The sequence below is a fragment of the Aythya fuligula genome, chromosome 2 (genome assembly GCF_009819795.1).
Source record: "Aythya fuligula isolate bAytFul2 chromosome 2, bAytFul2.pri, whole genome shotgun sequence".
In the NCBI taxonomy this organism is placed as follows: Eukaryota; Metazoa; Chordata; class Aves; order Anseriformes; family Anatidae; genus Aythya; species Aythya fuligula.
Window position 1 is genome coordinate 76564085 of NC_045560.1, and position 16876 is coordinate 76580960.

The following is a 16876-nucleotide window of genomic DNA, read 5'->3' on the forward strand; positions in this document are numbered from 1 at the left end:
AATTCATACCAAAAGTGTAAGAAGTGTACTTGAAATAAAAATTGTGTACCATCTCTGCCAATGCCAAAATCTTCCCTAAAGTATGTTGAATGCTAGTGACAGGTAGGATATTACCCAGTAATTATATGATTCAGATCACCTTGTGAGATATACAGCAGCTGGGAGTACAGCACCGACAGCAATATTCTCCTTCACGCTTCCATATTCTCCTTCATTACATTTTAACTAATTAAAAAACTCTAAAAACATCTTAATAACTGCAGTTGTTCTTCAGTTTGGATTGCAGTAGCAGTATCTGCATCAGCTTAATTTCTATTCATGTGTGTTTAATCAAAAGTTTTATGTATGTGCTAAATGGCAATGTATTTACCTGACATGAATTTGTGACATCCGCACAAACTTCTTAATTAAACAACCTAACTCTGTGTGTGATGGTAACCTAAGTGACTGTATATTAAACAAGGCAAATGACATTTACTTTTCTTATCTTCTGTTTTCCAGCATCTGGTTCTTGTGTTCAGCTGTCTATTGTTACAAATTCTCTAGAGAATCATTTTGTGAAAAATATTGCCAACACCAGCTGCAGGTGCCGATTTTAGCTTAGTGAGTAGGGGTAAATCTGGTTTTAATTTAGGAAGGGTTGAGTAGAATTATTAGTAGCCTTTTGGTGCTGATGATACAAACAAAATACGTGGAAATTATTTCCCTCCACCCCTACCTCCTCCCCACACCAACTCCCCACTCCAACCAAGGGTTGGAGTACTGAAAATCAGAACTGCTTTCTCAAGTGTCTTCTTCCCCTGCATAAGTCCTACATTTCCTGCACCTTAAGTGGTAAGTTGGTATGTTGTAAGCAAATCTGAAAAAGTGAACATATTATTATTTCTGTATAATGAATTGGATTTCAGAGCACGTATAATTTGTATTTTTGTTCAATTCTCCAAATCAACAGATGACCTGTAAGTTTTCAGTCTGATTAAAAAAAGCCTTTTTTTTTTTTTTTTTTAATATGGTTTGCCACATATTGTCATTTGGCTGTTCCAAAAGATGAGATACAGGTTTACAGTAAATCGCTATAGCCATCAATTACGTCCACAGATCAGAAATTATCACATCACAACTCAACATCAAGCGCTGTCACTTTAATCAATCCCTGGAGCTGTTGGTAAATCCATCATTATTTTAAAGACTTCACAATAAGACAGGATATTTTTCTCATAGATTTTTTTTCTAACCAGAAACTTCTGGGTGAAATGTTTCAGTATATGTGATGTCTTGCAGTTCCAGAGGCACAAAAAACGCTTGCTACTTCTAAAGATGGGCACAGAGGCACACAGAAATAGAAGCTCCAGCACTGAAAGCAGTATGAATTTCATATAAATGAATTGTCCTTTGCCCTCAAAAGATCTAACTGATCCAAACTCGTCTCTTCAATAATAAGCATATAAGAAATACTGTACTAGGTGAGACCTACAGTCCCTCTATGCAAGTACTCTATCTCAGTGGCAATTGGAGATGCTGGTTTGGGAAAGCGTGCAAACCTGTCCAGTGCAATTTTTTCTTCTTTCACATCCACAGCTGCTACAACTGTCTGATTAGTGAGGTTAGAGGGACAAGGAGTAGTTGGAGGATGCACATAGCTGTGAAGTGTCTTTTTGGTTGGGTTTTATGAATCCAATGTCCCTGAACATGTATAGTTATCCTTTGCCCTAATTACACACGTACTGTGATGATTTATATTGTTTCCAGTTGTGGATCATCCACAATGACCTGGAGACAGCATCAATAACAGGTTTATTTACTGTTTTTAATCACAAATTTGTGTGTCAATGTTGTATTTGTATATACAGGTAGATGTCTATAGGCATGTTTATATATTTAGATAGATGTCAATAGAACAAGACTGAATATTTTTCAGAAAGTCATACAGTGTATGTATGTATGAAGAATAATGGAATAAGATGTTGAGATGTGAGGCTGTGTGATCAAAGAGCATTTTTTGGCCTAAAATCTGTTAACAGTCTACCAGGCTGGCAGCCCCAAACAAACAAAACCAGACTGTAGGCCAGCTGATTCAAAGCAGATCCAAAAATGTGCATTCTTCCTAAACTGTTCAACTATTTGTTGTTTCCAGAGATATATCAAAATATTTGAAGTTACTTACTCTCCTTAAAATATATTCACTCTTACATAAATGCTCTTCAGACCTGAAAGAGTGATGGTTTTGTGTTCCATGCTTACTGATTAACAGTCAGTTCTCTACCAAAAAGCTTCAAATTGCAATAAATTGCAAATTGTCACACTCACCAAAGGGTACTCAGTGAAAGTATATTATACAATTATCATCCGTCTTTTGCATTTCTCAGTCTGAATGCAGTTCCCCTAACCCATCCCTGCTCCAAGACACACATGTGTTTGCCTAGCAATAGGTACAGATTCTCAAAGGTGGGTGTGTCAGGGAGTAAGATCTGAAATCAGCAGGGGACATATTAAGCACCAAGCCTTGACTCTGTTGTGAGATGTAGCTTCCTAAGTGAAGCTACTGTTTCAGGAAGAGTATCCTGAAGAAAACAGTAGTTAGGAAAGAAAAATTAGTAGTTAGGAGAGAATATATGGTAATTTTTTTGCTATTTCTTAGTTGTAACTGACTTAGTATTTACTGCAATTTGCATTACCTGATTTTACAGTTCATTTTAATCTTGTTTCAAAATACCATTTTTGGAAGATTATTCCTATAACAATGCCAAGGACAGGGTGGTGGCAGAAATGGTTACCAAAACACTTCATTATTTTTCTAGCATGAGTGAGCCTGGTAAGCACCATGCCTTTTAAAGGCCTGAGACAAGCTTTCAGGTTCAGCCTAAACCACAGGCTGATTGTACCTGTCTGATTAAGCATGAAGACTGTGGCTTAGTGGAAAGCCAGAGTAAGGCTGCCTGGGGCTTCAAATGAAAACTCTACAAAAGACAAGCAGGGCATAGAGCAGCCAAAGCATAAGGCTGAAACCATGCGTAAAGCCCTGCAGACCAACAGTGCCACTTCACAAAGGGTATGTTTAATTTAATAGCTGAATCTGCAATCTGGAACAGATGAGATGAGATAAATATCGAGACATTAGACAATGCAGCAGATGTTGGACTTTTGGTGTTTTCTTTTTTTAATTTTTATTTGTTTTTGGTTTGGTTTGGTTTTCTTTATTTTTTTTTAAGTCTCAGAGAAAATATTAATGAAAAGGAAACCCATCAGGGTGTGCACAAAACATGAGATTAATATCAGTTTAACAGCATGGCTTACCAAAGTGTTTACATCTGGTTAAAGCAGATACAGTTCTTAAAGTAACAATGCAAATTTCATATTAACTTTATGGGAAAAAAAAAAAAAAAAAGAAGTATTTTGATGGGAAATGGAGACTTCAATACTGACTGTGACTGTATCCTTTGCTGAAGTGTATTTTTGTTTTGGTAGTTACTCAGTACTTTGGAGAAGCACAGAGCACACAAAGTAAAACTGATAGTTTTGCTAATTATCCTATGACTTTATCTGAAGTAAAATGTTGAGCATTGGCTTGTTGACCATGTCTCATGTTGGAGACAGGCTTTAAGACAGAACTTGAGATTCTGCTAGTATTCAGGAGGAGGGGTCAGTGGTGAATTTTTTTTTTTTTTTTTTTTTTTTGACACTGGATGTGTGCAGTTATTTCTTCCTTGATTTTCTCTTCAAATAAGTAAGCCCTGCCAATGTGCTGATTTTTTTCCTGTGCAATGACTTTTCAGTTAATTCTCTAACAGTTCTCATTGACTGGTTCTGTGACCTCAAATAACTGTTTCAACTCTGATGCAGTTTATTCTTCAGATAAATGTATATGATAACATTTTCTACTTCACCATAGGTGTGTTTAATAAACATAAAATACTTTGAGATATTTTGTTGAAAGGTACTTACACAAATGTAAAATATTAACAATGATAGTTAATAATAATCATATTTTTCCTCTTTTATCCTTGTCTAAAATATCTAAATCAATTTTTTTTGAAAACATATCAAGTATATATAAATATTCTCAAAAAAAAAAAAAAAAAAAAAGAAACATAAAATTAATTTAAAGTGTGGGGTTTTGCTTTGTTTTTCACATTGAAGTTAGAAAAGATTTAGCCACCTCTACAAAGAAAGTTAGGAACGGTAGCTCTAATAGAATGAAAACAGAGTAGGTCATTCTTGTTCCTTTCCATTACCAGTATTTATGAAGGGCTTAAGAATTTCTTCTGGAATAGACTCAGACTTTGTCTTTCACTTCCATGCCTTTTTGCATGTGATTCTAAATCTTTCATATGAAATGGGAATCAGACTGTGACCTCTTCTACTTCATGATTACTAGCCTGTACAGGGACAAATATACTTTCATGTTCTGTGAAACTTAGAGTGACAGTGAAAAAAATTTAGTGATTTATTCTTCTTTCTTACATCCCCACTTCCATTTACTTCAGTGACTGTATATAAACACTAGTTTGTGTGCCAAAAGCCTTTTTATATGACCGTTATCGTCCACAGTCTTTGTTCATATCTGATTAACATCTGTTTAAAATATCTAACTGTGTATATTTTTATTTAATTTTAAATATCTGTGTTACAGAGAACATACACCCCCAGGTTTTTTGTTTGTTTGTTTGTTTTCAATTTTTGATTTAAATGTTCTTTAGTTTCAGCATTTCAAAGTCAGATGCTGCAGTTGTAGAATGACAAGGTAAGCAAATACTTTCTATATTTTACTTTTTATTTGTTAATTCAGTCCTATCAGTCAAGTACCTGATCCAATTATATTTGAAGTTTTAATGCTCTTTTACATCTTGGTATGTGACAGTGTTTACCCCATGACAAATGCTTCTTAAAAAGAAAAATATGCTTACACAATCCCTTTAAGAACTCTCAGAAAAGCACCATTTTTAAAGCTCATGTCAATACAAGCAACATTTTAAACAGTTTGTTATAGTGTTAATGATACCTAAGCTGCATAGAAGTTGTAAACCAGAACTTTCTTATAAGAATTAAATTAATTCATAAAGAAATTTCTGTTCTTAATAATAAATATGTAGCAATAACTAAAAGTTCCCATGTCAAAAATGGCTACAGAAAATGCCAATGATCAGAAATCTTAAGTTAAATAAATGCATTTTATGCCTGTTTGTATAGAAATGTATCAATATCCCACTTAACACTTCCATGGTTGTCATTTTTTGGAATTAGGAAAAGTAAAAGCAATCATTTATATCACAAACTCAAGCACTGAATCACTGTTCACCAGGTAGGTATCTATATTTGGTTTTGTTGTGTTCTGCCTTTTCATAATGTGCCTTCATATTTTATTCAACCCAATAATCCCAAGCCCTATTTTTAATCAAATGATTTTTTGATTCATCACCTTTTCCTTGAATTTCCAGACCTTTTTTTTGTTATATTATACATCACTACTCAGATATATACATGTTCTAAGAAAAAGCTTCATGAGGTAAATGTAACTGACAATTACATTTTAAAAACAGAAAACATAAATGGTACATAAGGTAAACATCGAATCAAATTTTATTACATCACAAATTACTTTTATGGCACGGTTTAGCTAAAATTTTATTATTGTAACTGAACCAACTCTTCCAAAGAACTCTTTGAGAGTTCTAATAAGTTAAGTTCTAATACTTAAACAGAGGGGAATTGACATAATTACTCCTAAGGATCCTTCTGTAGAAGTGGAGAATATAGAGTAACAATTTATTTTCAATTAAAGCTAAAATTCATTTAATTATGTCAGCCTGATATTCCTTGTCTTATACTCCCAGTCTGACAAAAATGGCATCATGGTTCCACCTGAAAGTAGCATGCCTGAGATGTGAAGCAAGATAGAGAGGAATTTGTAGCTTCTGCAAGGTTCATAGAGGCCAGAATGCTTTCTCAATCTTTTTATTACACTCTGCTGTATTTAAAAAAAAAAAAAAAAAAAAAAAAAAAAAAAAAAAAAAGAAAAAGAAAAAGAAAAAGAAAAAGAAAAAGAAAAAGAAAAAGAAAAAGAAAAAGGCCAAACAAACAAAACAACATAAGAACAACAACAACAACCAAACAGAAAAGAGAATTTCAACTGAATTAACTGACCATAGATTGATGGAGAGAACAGACATTACCTTAGTGTGCTTATGTTGTTTCGGTGATACATAAAGGATTTGACCACAGTTATGCAACAGGTTCCTCTTCTGATTGATACCCAGCATAGTGTTAAACTGACTGATTACTTTAGCTACACTAACGTATTTTTCAGTTTCTAGAAGGCTGAAATGTGTGATGATTCCTGCAATGGACAGGAATAGATGTATCAGATGCACACAAGAAGAAAAGCCTTGCTGTTCTGACAGTTGCTTGTTGACAGCTCCTCTGTTTGTCTTCAAGGTGAATATCCATAGACCTTTTTCCGACAGAAAAGATGTTGCACTATACCACCATCTGATGCAGTCAAATTGCCCTTTCTAAGTAGTCACATATTGATTTGCTCTGGTAGGTTTTACACTCTTTTTATAATTAGACTGGCAGATAGCAGTAAACCACAACTTACACAAAACACTTCCCCTTTTCAGAATCAGTCCTGTAATGTAATCCATGCAATAAATAAAGAGAATCATGAAAAGTATCTTGTGGAATACATTTTCCTCACCCTCCCACTTTCTTTTTTTCTTTTTTTTTCTTTTTTTTTTTGCACAGTAAATGATTGCCTGATAAGAGGTAATGATAGGTCTGCAGATTACTGCTAGTCTAAACTTCTCTTCCCACTGGCTTAAAGCTGCAAAGCTAGGAAATTCCAGCCTGTGAGGGTGTAATAAAATGCTAAGGCTATTATACAAATAACAGTTACCTATTTTGGCAGGTCCATGAGCCAGCTGAAGCTTTGAAACAGAACTGTGTAGCAGGTCTTTTAACATAAGAATCTTGCCAAGACCAAGAGGCTTAGAAAAGCCAGTTTTTATGAAAATGAAAAAATCGCAACTGAAAGTTACTACTGGAGACGAAAGAGAACTCAATTCTCCATGTCCACAAATCTTTTAATCTTTTAACTTCCAGCCTTGGTTTTTGTTAGCTTGACAACACCCTCAACCCAGCAAAGTCTATGGAGAGGGGAGATTCTACCCTGTGAGCACCAGACCTCCTGTTTCTGTTGTCCTGGACCACCTTGCAAGTGCTCTGAGTGCACCAGGAGGATGAATGCTGTGGTTGAGCAAAGAGCATTGTAAAATGAGACTCCACAGAGCAGTCTTTGTTGCAATACTCGGTACAAGGTGAGTGCAATTTTTAAGGGAGAAATTTTAGAGGGAGGAAGGAAGGGAAAAGAGGAATTATTGTTTTGCCTTGATTGTCCCATCTTGTTTTGGCTTTAAAAGTAACTGGGTAGTTTGCTGGAAAATTGTGTTTGTTAATTAGCCTTGTTAAATTTGAGGGAAAAGGAGAAGAGGGAACGGGAGAGGAGAGGAGTGGGGGAAAACAGTGATTTCCTATTTTTTTTTATGTCTTTTTTATGTATTCCTAGTTTTTTGTTGTTTTGTTGTTGTTTGTTTGTTTGTTTTTTTAACGAGATGTTGAGCTGGTTTAGCATTTAAGCTTGGAAAACACACCGAATCATTGAATACAGAACAGATAGGGACCTAAAGAGGTAAATCTATAGCATTCTTCTTTCTCCAGGCAGGATCAGTGTGGATGTTTCTAGCATGCATTTATTAATCTGCTCTGAAAACCTCCAGTATAGAGATACTCCCATTCCGTTGGCTGATATTTCCCCAGTGTTTCACTATATTTACTGTATTTACCATCAAAAAAACCCTTCTGATGTTGAATATAATACCTTCATAACATGAACCCATTTTCTTTCCTTGAACACAACAATATATATTTTTTTCAGCAGTCCTTTATGTGTTTGAAAAAATGGAGGTGAGATTTCATGACAGTTGCTGTATCTGTGCAAACAATGCCAGCTCACTATTACTATTCATGTGTTTGAAGACTTTGATCATTCTATTTTGTTTCAGAAATGAATCTTGATTTTGTGGAATATAATGTCCAAATATGATTGAAGAATTCTAGTTTAGGCTTATCATTGTAATGTAACATTGCTGATATTTCTACTTCAATTGTCTATGCTTGGATTGTGCATTATGGGATTAGATCTCTTTTAATGTTTTCGAAACTTCAATTAAAAATATAATTAGGTTTTCAGAAATGAGCAGCTATCATTCATCCAGAATAAAAGCTTTATTGTTTTTGGAAAATGTGTAATAGGTCTCTTACCACTTACCTGCCATTCCAACCTTCTTTTTAAAAGCAGTCATGAGATTTATTGAAAATTTAAGTACTTTTTGAAGAAAAAAAAATCATAGCAGTTTTATGTTGGAATCCTCTGGAAATTTTGTTATTTTTAAATGAGGAAAGCTATGACTTTTCCTTTGTATTTGTAGTTAAGTTGTGTATGTATCTGGAGACAGGGATTTCTTGCACGTTTGTGTTTTGTTTGTTTGTTTGTTTCCTTTGACTTTTCCTTTCTTGGTTTTCCTATTTCCTTTTTACTCTTATTTGGGGATTCAGCTAACTAGAGATATGGCTGCTTGTATCTAGATCAAATGTTTATTGAAAAAAAGAGGAGATAAGATAATAGCAATGTCATTTTTATTTAGACTTTTTCCTTTTTCCTTTTTTTTTTTTTTAAACTTATTTTACCCCCCCCCTTTTTTTTCTTCTTATTGTTCAGACTTTTTTTTTTTCCTTCCCCTACCATTTTTTTCCTTCCTGTTTTGTTACATTTTTATTTCTTCAGTATTCATTTGAAGGTCAGGAGAAAACTGGGATCTGAGAGAGGACAGTGAATTCAAAAGGAAAAGATTCCACTAAATCTGCTTGTTTTATTTAATAATAAAATATATCTTTTTCTTTTACTTTAAAAGCAGAGATTTTAATTTATTAAATGTTTCTAATTAAATGTTCTTCACATATCTATTTTAAATGATGACTTTGTGACTGACCACATCTTTTGCAAAGAAGCTGAATTTATGTTAACACAAAGGGAACTGTAGGGTGACATTTATTTTAGATAAACAGATATTAACGGCTGAATGGATCAGCTGGTGGAATAAATGTTTCTCCCTGAGCTCATTAAAAGAGTGTGAATGTTTCCCTGAGTTAGCCAGACCAGCATGGGTGTGTGAATATGTAGCTCGGGCCAACACAGAGTACAAAAACTAAATAACCGGCAAGAGTTTTGAAGAGAGCAATGGACTTGTGATACTTGAGAATGGACTGGCTTCATCGTACCTATTCCTTTCTGGAGACTGGGCATGCCAGCATTGTGATGGTGAACAATACTAGAGACTGCTAATGGGAATCCCATTTGTACTGGGACCCAATTGTGTATTGCAACAATCACTATATTGTGCTTGTATACTGATTTCAGTACACTACTGTATCACTTCTGTAGAAAAAATACTGTGTATCATCGAATACTTTCCAATAAATCTGATTTTGATCTTTAACATTGCACCTTTCTCTGGAATATCTGAAAGAACCTGGCCAGACAGTGTTGGACACTTACAGGCTTATAGCACATGGTAGATCAAGCATTTTAAGAATGTTCATGATGAAGTCTTCTCTCATTTGAATTATACTTCTGAATGATTATATGTCACCGATATATGATTATTTATGATTCTGTTGTTTTCTTTGAAACTTATACTGCTAAATCAAAGGATGGCAAAGAAACATGTTGGTTTTAGCATCATCTAGGTGTTGTACTGAATACATTTTCTCAGACTTAAGATCCATCTATAATGAACTGGAGGACACACTTGAAACACTGTGAGGATAGTTCACCTGTATGTTTTCTCATCTAACAATAGGTGATTTATCAAAGTGATTCTGTTGAAGGAAAATAACAAATACAGGAATTTTTATGGATTTATTGCATAAGTTGATTAAAAGCACAAATGAAATTGCAAGTTCTCTCATGCTCTAAAGGCAGAATTAAGGTAAAATTAAATATTTAGAGAAAACAATATTTTTGTATTAAATCACAAATATTTTTGATGAAGATGAGAACATTATAATTAATGATGAGGAAATTATGATTACTGTGGAGTTTGGAGCTGTAGTGCTGTTAAGAGCCAGCTCAATAGCTGGCTTCAGGCTTGTGACCCCTTCAGGCACAAGCTCCTCCCTCCCAAACTTCCCAGGGCAGAGGTTGAGCATGGCCTTGGCAACATGGTTGAGAGGGCATGGATGAACTGGGGTAAGACTGATGGAGACTTCACTAATTCCATTTTCATGGGATTCCAATTCCATGAAATAAGAAAAACAAACAAGAAAAAAACAAAACAAGCCAAACAAAAATAAATAAAACCACAACTAACTAACCAACCAACCACCACCAACAACAACAAAAAAAAAATAACAGTATAATGGGTCAATTGAGCAAAATTCTAAATTCTGCTAAGTGTGGTAACTCAACAAGATGTCCTCGAGTACTGTGTTCAGTTTTGGGCTCCTCGCTACAAGAAGGACATCAAGGTGATTGAGCGGGTCCAGAGAAGGGCAACGAAGGGTCTGAAGGGTCTGGAGAACAAGTCCTACGAGGAGCGGTTGAGGGAGCTGGGCTTGTTCAGCCTGGAGAAAAGGAGGCTCAGGGGCGACCTTATCACTCTCTACAGGTACCTCAAAGGAGGCTGTAGCGAGGTGGGGGTTGGTCTGTTCTCCCACGTGCCTGGTGACAGGATGAGGGGGAATGGGCTTAAGTTGCGCCAGGGGAGTTTTAGGTTGGATCTTAGGAAGAACTTCTTTACCAAAAGGGTTGTTAGACATTGGAACAGGCTGCCCAGGGAAGTGGTGGAGTCACCATCCCTGGAAGTCTTTAAAAGACATTTAGATGTAGAGCTTAGGGATATGGTTTAGTGGGGACTGTTAGTGTTAGGTCAGAGGTTGGACTCGATGATCTTGAGGTCTCTTCCAACCTAGAAATTCTGTGATTCTGTGATTCTATATTGTTACATGAAGTTCTTTCAGTCTTGTCTCTCGCTTTTCCTGTAAGTCAGACAACCCAAATTGTAGATGTCTGAACACTTGTAAGTGAAGTTTACAAAAAATATTTGGTTACATTTGAATATATGTTGCAACCTGCCCACCAAAAAAAACACCTTCTTTATATTTTTCTTTATACTTTTTTATAAGATGGGGGCAGATGTCATGCTTCAAGCTAACTGAAGTTAACAAGTTAACTGAAGGTAGAACTGAGATTTTTCATCAGTTTGTATCCAAGTTAAATGGTGCCCATGACATGCAAACACCAGTTCATGTATTTTTACAAAATTATTAAATAGGAGGTTATTCATGGAACAGTTACTTTTGAGCACTGCAAGTTCTTTTAGATTTTTATTTCCTCCCCAGTATGAAAAAATCTGTTTCTTCTGGGTGATATACAATAATTTTATTTGTTATTGTTTGTTTGTTTTTAGGTACTGGGAAATGATAGATATTTGAGATGTTTTATATTTTACAGTGCATTGTTGATTTACCAGACATTGCATGAAACTTCACACATTATTTGCCTATATTTGCCTGTCTTTGATTTGCAAAATGCCTTTTTGATACAGGAAAAAACTAGTTTTTATATAAAAAGATAATAGAGTGACTTAATAAAAGGAAGAAGAATCTCACCTCTTAAAATCATTTGCATATACTGTTGTTCTAAAGAGCTGTATTTTCCAAAATGGTTGATTTTGGTTAGGCCTATTTCTTCCTAGGGACTGCAGTAAAGAGGTGAGATATCTGGCATTTTGCACAACTGATGCACATTCAGTGGGTATCAGGTAAGCTAATTAGAGATAGAGGCTAATAAATTCAGTGCCAGCTTTGGAAAATAAAACTAATTATCCCTAAAGGACTATCTGTTTTGAGCCTCCTGTGCATTTTATTAGCTTTTTCTTTAATTGATGAACATGATCCTCATCAACACTAATATTTCTAAATTGAGAGTCCTTTTCCTTTCTAAGTTTTCTCCTTGACACGTTTGTTTTGGAAGTGACCAAATTTTGATAGACTTTTCTCTCACAGAAAGACAGTGTTTGAGATTCCATTCTTTGGGTTCTGAGTCTAGCTTCAGCTTGTGCTTTTTTGCTTCTTTAAAGTTAGTAGCAGCTGAAAAATTGGATCTGTGACCTCCATAGTGAAATCAAAGAATATCACACTACAGTCTTTTTATTTTTTCCCACAACCTCTTTAATCTTCATAAAATAATGTCACCTATTTTTTCTGTCACCTTTTCTGTTTAAAAATAAACTTTTCTCAGACATTTAAATCTGAATGTTATATTGTAATCCACTTTATTTTTTTTTCCTTTTTGTGAATTCTCAGTAGGCAGAATGGGTTTTATAATTCATCTTACATCCTGTGAAAATTCCTCATATTGATGATTCCTCTAAGATACTTAACGTTCACATTCAGCAACAGACATCTTGAAATAACATTTTAATTTTTGTGTTTTAATAAAAAAAAAAAAAAAAATCTTGGACACAGTTTTAATCAAGACTGTGATACTGCTTAACCCTACCTCTATATGTTAATTTTAAACAGGGAGAAATTGATAGCTTTTGTATTGTTGCAGGTATGAGTAACAGGACCTACAAAATTTAAGGGATTCTTAAGCATTTATTTTTTATGCTGGGAAGCAGTCTTTAGGATGGATGTAACCTCTGAGTTGGGAGAAGGAAACAAAGATGCATTACAGATATACTGCAGGTTCTCTGGATTTAACTTACCTTCCGTGACATTCACTAGGTAATTGTTCTGCATATATATGTGGTGAAACCACCACAGTCTTGTCTCTGAAATGTGTTTAATGATTTAAGTTTGTTTGAGTAATTTCTTTAGTACAATTGTTCTGGCCATCCAGCCTTGTGGCAGCTGTTGAATGCTAACTTCCTTTGACCGCCAAGCAGTATTTTCTATTTCTGCTAAGTGCATTGGTGCATTTATTGGTCTCCATTTTATGCCATCTATACCCATTACCACTGCCTTTGTTCAAAAGCTGTCTAGCAATAATTGGGAGCATATGCACTCTTCTATCTCTTCAGAGTTCAATAGCACCGTTACCCACTTTAACAACTTTAACAGCCTGGGAGCCATACTCCAGCTTTGCGTGGAGCTGGGTTTATCATCTGTCTTCTTAGTACACCCAAATACACTCAACTTCCATTCAAGTTAATTAAAAGCTCTAAGTGTTTAGACTACCCTACAGGAAAGTGGGAAAGAAAAAAAAAAAAAAAAAAGTGATGAAAGTGATGAGGTGATGGAGCCTTAGATATAAGGGAAGATTGTCCCAGGCCTGCTTCTCTGGTGAGGCCATTGCCTGCAGACAATCTAATTTTAAAAAGCAGTACTTAAGAAAATAACCCCTCAGATTTACAGGAGGGACTCCCTCCCTCCAGAAACCTCTGAAAGCAAGTCAGGGCTGACCCCAAGGCAAGTCCCCACATAGAGACCAGAACACAATTAGGATATGGACAGTGCAGTGGCTGGAGAGTGTGCATTTCCCTTGGGTCTCTGATACTGGCCTAAACTGGGCTGAGGGTCTGAGCAGTGGGAGTGACAATTGTACAGACACCACAGAATAGCTCTCCATCACATGTACCCATGCTGCTTTGTAAATAAATTGTATAATAACATGTTGTACTGAGGGATGCACTATCCCACCCCACTGCCAATAACAGAACACACAAGAGAAAAAAATGTCAGCAAAGTAACCTCACTAACAAAACACAAATTACTTAATTGAGTAAAATTGTTTGAAAATCAAAGTCTGGAAGGAAAACTAATTTATTATTTTGATAGCTATGATCTCTTCAAAGTTAAATTTGAAAAATTTGGAATTATCAGGAATTTTTTTGGAATATTATTTGGAATATCAGGAAAAATCCTGATAAATTTTCTTAATTCACTTAATTTTTACTTCTATTAATCTATTCTGTTATCATCTATTATTCTACCCCGGTAATCTACCTGTCTGTGCATATCTGTGTTAAAGAAGGACTGGATAAGAACTCTTTCTGCTAAATAGTCCCCAAGGCTTGGAATAAAAGTTATTTTTCTTAGCACTTTTTTTGCTAATTTCTGACACTTTGAGCAGAATACTAAACTTGAGATTTTAAGATTTCCCAAAGGTAATATTCTTCAAAAAAATTTGCTTTTTATAAAAAAAAAAAAAAAAAATCTTTAGTTTCTTGTTTTAGCAGTTGTCTTTTGGAGCTGCTCTGTAACCATGTGTACTATGGATAATATGAACTAACTCATTTGGAATCACTGTGCTTTTATGCCACTGAGGACAGTCACATTCATTCTGTCATGTCATGAACCGTACTAAAGTTAATGCGACCATATGAAGTGCTTCACGTCAGTCCAATGTCATGTTTTTGGAACACAGAGTAATATTTGTGGTGATTTCTATCTGTGCAGACAATCACTAATACTGCCTCCTCACTCAGCATCTCCGTACAAGATTTGGCAGAGAAACGTGAAAAAAATAATAAATATTTTCATTCTCTGAATCATAAGAAATGTATCATCTCAGATCCAACTGCCATATAGGTATTTGTTTTCCACCCTGGACTCATCTCTATACTAATAAGGCCCAGCAGCTTTTAATTGTTTTAGAATAAATGTGGAGTAAACTTTCACCTGTTACAAAATACCATTTAGACATTCTCAGTGATTAATTTTCCTTTTGTGAAACAGAGATGTTGAAAAGCATCTTGATGTAAGGTTAATTTATTTGAGATTTAGAATGGCATAGATGAATCCAACCATCTGTAATAATGTGATTGAAACTGCAATCAACTCTTATATTACTACTTACTTATCTTTTATGACAAGCTTTCTATTTTAACAAAAAAATATATCTATGACTCTAGGTAGAACTTCTGTGGAGGTCTATATTAGGTACCTTATTGTGTGTTTCCTTTGCAAATTTAGTATTGAAAGGTACTTCCAACCAAATTTTGTTTAGAAATTTCTGCATGCAATTAGTTTACTCTTTATTGAAGATCCCTTCACTAACCAGAAACCTTCCTATTTTATACACAAATAAATAATTTAGCAATAGGATTATTTGATCTCATCTTATTTCTGCCACTACAAGTAGAAATTAATTTAACTGAAAACAGAATTTTATGAGTGTAGTGTTGTTATAGATGAGGTCAATGACAGAATGACAGAAGTTGGAATGAACATTTATTAATAACATTAAAAATATATATATTTAATTAATTTGCAAGTCATTCTGGATGGTGCTGCATGTATTCTAGGTTTCTACCAGGACCGTACAGTTATACCACAATGCAAAGTAGATCTGTTTATGGTGAGGCACAACAGAGGGTGAGAAATGTGGAAACCCTTGAATCGTGTGTTATCAATAAAAGTAGGACTGTGTAGATTCTGAAATTCAGAAGTGCTTTTGTTGGCAATAGCTGATGTAGGCAGGTCATGAAGAATGGAAAGTCTTTCGAGGTGTTAAGTAAAAATCCTAGTTAGTTTATTGGAGAAGTGATGAAAACAATGGTGTTTTGTTTGTTTGTTTGTTTGTTTGTTTTCTTCTTATATTCATGCTTAGAATTGTGCACAGGCAGCAACTTCATAGATGATAAATAGAATTTTTTATATCATTTGAGGAAACATACATTGCAGTATACTGGCAAATGCCACAAGGTAGATGAATGAAGGCATGACTTCTCTATTTCCTTATCTAATATTTATGTTTAATAGTTAAAAACAAAATGATTCAGTGTTAAAACTAGCTTGGGCATATGTAATAAGAAATTGTAAAATTTTAGCCTGAACAGATTCTTTTTTTATTCACTAAACTACTTCATTGCTCCCATAGCTTTGAAAAATTAAAGAAGCTTCAGGTGTTCCATGACGTGTTTTCTTTGACTTAAATGAGAAACTGGGACCATTACAACACAGAAGGCAACACTACTGTGGACAGGTAGGGAAAATACTAAGGTTGTCAGATGCATCACCTCTGAAGAATCCTTTAAATACAAGACTTACCTTGCCCACATATTGAGTATCTGGACCTGTGTATTCCTCCAGCAAGAAGAATTGATTCCACATCCAACCACGCTTGGTGCGGTGCAGTGTTTCTCCATCATTCTCTGACAATCCTGTTATCCTTTCACTTTGTGAGTGCTTGTTAGTCCTTTTTTGTGATGGCATCATATGAACAGCATGAAGCATACAGCTCCAAAGCAAAACTGTCAAGGAGTAAGTCCTCATCGTTTACAGAGATGCTGCTAGACTCCACTTCTCTAATAATTCAGCAGAACAAAATTTTCAAAAATTATATTCCTCGTGTAAATAGGACCTAGGGGATGGAAAAAATATATATATTTGGGTAAATTGTAGTAATCTTGTTTCCCTAAGGCTGTAGCCTTAAGGAAACAAATAAATCAACTGCCTAATGATCATGACAATGATCCATACAAATTACATAAAACCATATGAATGAAGACCAGTTCTAGGTTCAAACATTTTTTGAGACAGTTACATGCAAGAATTACCCATTTTAAAGCCAAGTCCTTTAATGTCTCCTTTATCTTTATTATTATTATTTCACCCCCTCACATTGTATATGGACATTAATTTAAGACATAAGTTGAATAAAATACTTCTTGATCAGAAACCTTTAGCTATCAGCTACATCCTGAGACAATGAAACAGTCAGAAATCTTCCCACCTAATCTCTGCCAGCTCAGTCTGATGCCATCCTCTCTTGCTATCTGTTCAGAAGTTTCTGCAAATATTTATTTTATGTTAT

At 34.8% G+C, this 16876-nt stretch overlaps 1 protein-coding gene across 2 annotated transcripts in view; it reads right to left on the minus strand.

Annotated features, from left to right (window-relative positions):
- The window catches only part of CDH9 (cadherin 9), a 112161-nt gene that overhangs the window by 62994 nt on the left and 32291 nt on the right, over positions 1 to 16876 (minus strand). For both annotated transcript variants that reach the window (XM_032183146.1, XM_032183145.1), the window contains exon 2: positions 16111 to 16423. In XM_032183146.1, coding sequence (XP_032039037.1) covers positions 16111 to 16335 — 225 coding nt within the window. In that variant the 5' untranslated portion in view covers positions 16336 to 16423. The remainder of the gene's footprint in view (positions 1 to 16110; positions 16424 to 16876) is intronic.